Source organism: Carassius gibelio, chromosome A18, assembly GCF_023724105.1.
Source record: "Carassius gibelio isolate Cgi1373 ecotype wild population from Czech Republic chromosome A18, carGib1.2-hapl.c, whole genome shotgun sequence".
Classification (NCBI taxonomy): domain Eukaryota; kingdom Metazoa; phylum Chordata; class Actinopteri; order Cypriniformes; family Cyprinidae; genus Carassius; species Carassius gibelio.
The window spans coordinates 16576232-16583209 of record NC_068388.1 but is presented as its reverse complement, the minus strand read 5'-3'; the positions used below and the strand labels follow the sequence as shown (position 1 = coordinate 16583209).

General features: G+C 38.8%; 1 protein-coding gene and 1 long non-coding RNA gene across 2 annotated transcripts; both read right to left on the bottom strand.

The window, feature by feature from the left end:
• Positions 1–290: 290 nt before the first annotated feature.
• On the bottom strand, positions 291–2603 carry LOC127933961 (uncharacterized). The gene is made up of 6 exons (XR_008147641.1): positions 2403–2603; positions 2193–2284; positions 1972–2086; positions 1202–1472; positions 901–1062; positions 291–809 (listed from the first exon to the last, which is right to left on the bottom strand). It is a non-coding gene; the product is annotated as an uncharacterized LOC127933961 (long non-coding RNA).
• A 1218-nt stretch (positions 2604–3821) lies between these two features.
• On the bottom strand, positions 3822–6712 carry LOC127933949 (uncharacterized). The gene is made up of 5 exons (XM_052531095.1): positions 6285–6712; positions 5905–5997; positions 5384–5764; positions 4654–4755; positions 3822–4048 (listed from the first exon to the last, which is right to left on the bottom strand). Exons 1-5 carry the CDS (start codon positions 6508–6510, stop codon positions 3864–3866), a joined length of 987 nt encoding a protein of 328 aa, XP_052387055.1. The 5' UTR covers positions 6511–6712; the 3' UTR covers positions 3822–3863.
• Positions 6713–6978: the final 266 nt, after the last annotated feature.

Sequence of the window (6978 nt, the reverse complement as noted above, 5' to 3'; positions counted from 1 at the left end):
GAAAAATTGAATTGTGTGTATATAATAACCACTATTGTGTATATAATTAAGTCACATTTTCAAGTTTTGGGCCAGTTTTTGCATTTGTTGAACCTCTTTGTACTTTCACTGCACATGAGAAGCAGCTGATTAAGTCCTGTCAAGGATGCTTTCAGAGAAAAAAAAAAAAATGGGTTTGTGTGTCAATGTAAAACTGTTGGAAAACTCAGATTTGCCACAACAGATGACATTAGTGGAATTATGTTTATTATTATTATTACAATGCACATATTTATACCTTCCTGCAAACTTTTCTGCACATAGTTTTGTTCTACCATAAACAGAAGATTACTATTGGAAAAACAGTTACTTAAATTAATTACATTCATTATTGTTGTAATGTCACATGTAGATATGATGAATACTATTATTCAAGCATATCTGACACACAAACAGTGTTTCCTCCATGTTGATTTGACCGTGGTGGCCCCCCACAGCAACATTTCTGACCCCCCCATAGTATCAGAAATAGGGGCTGCATTGTTAGAGTGGGAGAAAAAAATAAACAAAATAAAAAAATAAAAAGGAAACTCTGCAACAAAAATGACTTAATGCTCATTTCTCACTTGAGAGCTCATCAAACTCATCTGACAATTCAGAGTCACTGTCGTATCCATCCCAATCATTCTGGATGTCCATACTTGTTCCAGTCAAAACTTTAGCATAACAGTCTCTTGCATGCTTCATCCTTCTGATGACTTCTTGCTTCTTTCTCAAAGTTAAGCTGAGGAAACCCTTGATCCCTTCTTCATTTAGATCCCACAACTCACCTTGTAAAACAAAACATTATCAGAAAAAAAAAAATTCAGTACAGTATAGTATTTTAATGCATTAATTAATGTGTACTTTTCAATGCCTCACTGGAAAGCTGGCATGACATCTCCTTGAGTGTGTCTGCACGAGTGGAGAGAGATTTCCAATGCTTTGCCATCTCAGAAAGAACAATCTTTTTCTCCTCCTCAAGTCTCCTTATAGCCATCACAACATCAAACGCCTTCCTCTTGGTTTTCAAATCTACAGCGTCTGGGATACAGTTGTGGAAAATAAGTCAATTGTAAGTATGACTATTTTTCAAAGAATTTCTGAGATAATCTGGGATAAGGCATAATTATTTTTTTGCTACTGTGAATTAAACAAAATTGGCAACAGATTTGTGTACCACCATGTGAAAGTTGCCATGGCCAAACTGTCTCGTCAGAGAGAATGATGTCAAAGGCAATTCTTTCTGTATCTGGAACCATACTGTTGTATTTTTCAAACAACAGAGCTAAGAATGGCCTTCTCCTCTCTGATTTTGCGCCGGATCTGGGCCCGACCTTTGCTGCCATCGGTGTCTTTGTAAAGGCGCTGGGACATTCTTTTAATGCTGGCCACCAGCACCTCTATTCTATTGATCACCGTGTCAAGATCGGCATTCTTTTGGGATGCTTTTGCTGAGAAGAAGAAAAAAAAAAAAGTGTATACATTTCACATTTTCATGGCAGTAACTGAAACGCTATAGTGAAGTCATAAGGATTATCCCTTGTTGCTTTTTTTTCCTTTATAAAAAAAAAAAAAAAAAAAACGCTCCTAGGGGAAGGACAGGCGAGTCTCAATCATTTCATATTTATTAGCGTGTATAGGAAGTATGTAACAGGGTACCAAAGAAAATGACAACGTAGCCAAGATGGGATCCACTAACTGCAAGAAATGTCCAAACTTCTGGACTGTGCACCATTCAGGTACTTTCAGGGTACTTTGTTTTGACATTATTTCCAGTGTGTATAGTGTATAGTACATACTAAATTTTGCAAATGCATTTTTATTGCATAAGTACATGACCAAAAAAAACAGTGCATGTATGATTTCATTTTAAAACAATAATTACTTGCAGAAGCATGTCTCCCATTATTCTGCAGAACTGAGCCATTGAAGTAATAGTATAACTTTCACCTTCTGCCCACTCCTTAATATCAGTGACCCAGCCCTCAACTTCAACTTGTGTCACTGCCAGCTGGATTCTCATGCTTTCCAGGTCCTGAAGTTGGCTTTCCAGACGTTTTGTGGCCTTCAAATAACAAAAAAAGGAAATGAAAGTAGAAAAATGTTATACCTACAAAAATATACAATAGAAGGTATTTACAATATAAGAAAATAACAATACTCATCTCTACCTTCTGATATCGGCAGGCAAGTGAAGTAGCCAAGTTATTAAACTTTTGCTGATTCCAGCGCATGGCCATCAATGTAAGCATGTCAGTACGCCCTACAAAAAAAAAAAAAAAAAAAAAAAAAAAAAAAAATCTGTGTTGTACCACATGTCCCTCACTGGCTACAATTTTCTTGTAACACTTTCAGTCTTGTGCAGTGTGTGGTTACCTTACCTGCTTTGGACATGTGCTTCGTGGTCACAGCAATCCTAGAGAGGAAGGCATTACACTGCTCAACCTCCTCCCCAAGTGTCAATCCGGCCCCATGCTGGTAAGCTCCACTCCATTTAACCTATTGAAGAAAATACTTAAAAGCTGCCAACATTCCTTTTGCAGGTGTTTAGGGACAGTCAATGACATTTTAATGTTTTCTTACCTCGCATTTAAAATCATGGGCTTTGGCATGAAACACTGAGAGGAATGGTTTCATGCTCAGAAGGTGCTGGAGCTCCGGGCAGCTTTTTGTCACTTTGTTGAGGTAAGGCTTGCAGGTTATATCCATGGCAAAAAAGCTTATTGGCGTATTTGCCAGCTTGTTCTGCAGGTAAGCATATATTTCTCCCCTGAACATGTTGAGAGCAGCGAGAAAAACTCCATGTTGACAGACTGCAAGCTCAAGTCCCTCCTCATCAATTTTACTTGAGGATTTCTGAGACGTTTCCCTTGCAGCTGACCACTCCCCTACACAGACACCTCTTCCAGAGACCTACAAAATGGAAAAAGGTTGTTATAAAAAGTAAGGAATCACCCAAACAATGTCAAGATGTTATTGGTGTTTTTTTTTTTTAAATATTATAAAACAAGTTTACATGGTTGGTGGTAGAATGAATGTAATCCACAAATCTCTCTACTTCATCATCTTTTGCAATGAAGATGCCATCAAGTAAGGCTTTTTCTTCAGATCTAAATGAAAGAAAGATACACATTGACCTTCAATATGACACAGCCAAGGTTACTTTAACAACACTGCAAATTACACACATTTTGTAAGTACCTTGCTGCATTCTTAAAGCGGTAGTGCTTGCGATTTCCATCCACAGAAACAGCAAGCATGTCTGGGGTGCATGCAGGGCAGACAAAATGCTCCTCCCTGCAGATCTTATCCACCTCAAATCTAACAGCCTCCCACTCCAAAAAACTTTTTCTGAAGCTGTCTGCTGTGATCTTCCCAATCTGTTTCAGAACAATAAAACATGCCAACATAATTCACAGTTAACTAAAGTCAGTAAGGTCAAAGGTGACGCCAAATCCTCCACCATCGAGCCTCCACAGGCAGCTGCTCAGCCCAGTGCATCATTGGAAATCTTTTGGCTCTTTGTATGTCACGGACAGAAAACATCACAACCAAAAAAAATTTACATTTAGTGTACGAATTTCGATTTTTTACAGAGCGGTAGTTTTTACACAAATTTTGAATATTAGATGATGTTCTATCAATGTATCGTGTATAGCTAAATCACAGTGTTTTGATATCATCAACATGCTCCAATTATAATAATCAATGTGTTGATAATGTCACCATAGTCATTCTACAATACACGTTAATACAAGTACTAGTTGTTAGTGATTCCCACCACTAATACTCACACGGCCAAAGCGGAGAGTTCATTGATCAAGCATTCTTAAAAATGCTTGTCATGACAGTCCTGGTGCTTCCATCTTCAACTCTTCATATGAATAAAACACATCTGTAGAGTACACTGTGGAAAAGTGAAGGGTAGCAGGCCAGTAGTCATTACGGACTAAGTCATCCACTCCAGGGCTCCATGTGGCTTTGCATGCCTCGCATTTCATCTCAGGCATACTGAGATCATATCGTCCTGGAAAAATCAAGAACACATTGTATTATGCACAACTCTGACAAATTCATTGGGAACTAGAGGTCCCTCCCGCATGTCCCGACACAAAAGACTGTTGTGATGTTCTTGAATTTCTAAAGAAAAGTAGCTTACATTATAATCACCCATGTAGTACAGTCAGAACCAAGAAACTTAAAATCAGACATCTGGCAGTCTTTCTCAGTTGTCAAATGCATTTTTCGTTATATAATGCAAAACTGTGGTCCTTCACAGGCGGGAGATGCACATACGGTTATCGATGTGGGTGGGAGCGGGACTAAAACAACACATTGCAGAACGGGACTGAATATTGCAGGAATGGGGGGGGGGGGGGTGGGGGTGCAGGACTGAAAATCCTGCCCAGCGCAGACCACTATAGGGAACGTTTGAATAGAAATACATTAGCAGTTTTTTTTTTTTATTCAAATAGGATAATGGAAAGTGTCAGGAAGCGAGTGGGAGAGCCCTATGGGATGGAATCAGGTTAAAGTCCAACCCAGGTCCCTATGGGCACTTTGCCCAAAATGTGATATGTACACTACAGCCGCTTGATCTGGAATGTCCCCTTAAGTTCATCTTATTCTTACCATTCATTGTAACCACAGCAACAACTTTTCCTGTGTTGACACTCAACGATCCTGGAGAACAACTACATATTTTTTTGGGCATCTCCAATGGCACAATACACACTGAAAGACACATCATATGCAGGGATTAAAGATAGGCATTGTCCTATGTACTAACTCGGAAGTATTCTGTAATTATTTTTTTAAATAAATGATTTGAAAAGCTTTGAAAAGCTTTAAAGATAAAGGTCGTTAAGTGTGTTTCAGAGAAAGTACTCAAAAGATTCCTGAGAGGCCTATTATACTGTAAAGTTATTGAAATAAACTGAGAATGGGACTAGGGCTGCACAATATAGAATTGCGCTTTTTCTGACAGATAAAGCGATTACCATTTCCAATACGATTTTTGAATGTGAATGATTTGATTTAGTTCAATATTCCAAATGTCTCTTTAATTTGTGCCACCTCTGATAGGTAAGCACAGCCAGTGTACAAGACTAACACCCACTGACTGACTGAAGTTCGCCAACCTTTCACGCATTACGCAGACCCACCAACCAGAAGTTGCACAGTCAGGAAGGATGACGTGAATATAAAAGTCAAATGTCACAAATGTACCTATGCATGATTATTTGCAGATTTTACCATTAGGCAGTTGCGTTGGATCATATTGCAATTGTTATTGCATTAATTGTGTAGCTCTAAATGGGACACTCAAAAAAAAGAAAGAAAAAAAAGAAATACAGCTTACCACACAGGGAAAGAGCCCTCTCCACGACACAGGTTGTTGGAGGCAATGGCTGAAAGAATCCAGCTATTGTTGCATCCCTGTTGTGGAATATGTGGTTTCGGTGTATACTGACATCACAATCAGCACAGAAAAATGGTTGTGGTCTGCAGTCATGACAACGGACAGCAGCTGGACTGTTGCCACATTGTTGGCAGATCTGAGTTGTCACATTTTGTTGTGCTACCATGGTATTCACCAGACAGGCTCTTTCTTTCTCCCACCTCTCTGAGAGGAGACTTTTTCGAGTAGACCAGTCTGAAGAGGCTCGTGGTGGTGCTGGTGCCGTTTCCTGATCATCCAAGTCATCACCCTGTGAGTGGTTTAGCTCTTCAAGGAAAGTCTCTGTTAAAATAGTACATCATATTTAAAAAGTATGTAACATGGATGTTGTCGGTTATCCTGTTGCAAAAACATGTAATTTACATTCTAATTATTAGAATCTGTAAACAAAACGAACTAATAGCGACAAAAAAAGAACATACCAACAGTGTCAGGAGGACAGTAGTTTGTTATGTCAACGCTGCTGTCCAACATTCTAGGATGAGAACCAGCCTTACGACTGTAGCTGTGACTAGCTGTAGCAGAAAATAAAACCCAAATCAACCTTTACAGCATTACAATTCCAAAGATTTTGACAAGCTCATTTTATTCCACACAATGATACAAACTTTTATTAGCCCAATTACGTTGTCTATACCACTTTGGTGAGTATGTAATAAAAACTGCATCTCTCATACCAGACACATGACTGATTCATGTATTAAATCCCAAGAGGTAAAACAATCTACACCTCCATTTTAGATATATGTGAAAAATCACAGGAGTATTCCTTTAAGTAATATAACTGAAAAATAAAACTGACCCGTTTGGTTTCGGGATGACCTTGGTCTGTCATAGACAACATTTCCATCACTGTCTCTCTTCAACCACCTGACAGGTTGATGGCTGGTGGATGGTGCTGCATCCTGTTCTCCCGACATCTTATTAATGAAATCATCCAAGGTCTGGAGTTCATAATTTAATTCAGAATGCTCAACAAGCTCATCAAGCTCATTAAGGACCTGTTCGAAATTGGAATGGTCACTCATGACGAACAAGGACAAACAAAACAACACTAAAGGGATAGGGGGAAGAGCAAATGAGCAAGAACAACAGAGAACTAGACGGACTAACAACAATTAAATAGACAAACATGGCTCTTAAAAGTGCCTTTGTTTTTGCTTTGTAATGAAACTGAAGTTTTAAAATAAATGATGAAGGAACAAGGGGGACCTGTTGAGAAAAGGGAAAGATAATACATTCAGATTTGAAGATCATGCTACATACAAATACATATATACTGAAAAACTGAAAGGTTTAAGAACTTGAGAAAATGTTGGTCAAGTTTGCCCATGGTTTGGGATGTGGTGGGGAGGTCTGTGGGTGCTTATAGTATTAGGCCAGAATACTGTAGGGCTGGGTGTTGCCTGAAAACTCACAATACAATAGCTCAAAAGGGATGGACTGATCTTTACAATCATGGCTGATATTGATACCAACCATTCAAAATGCCAGTT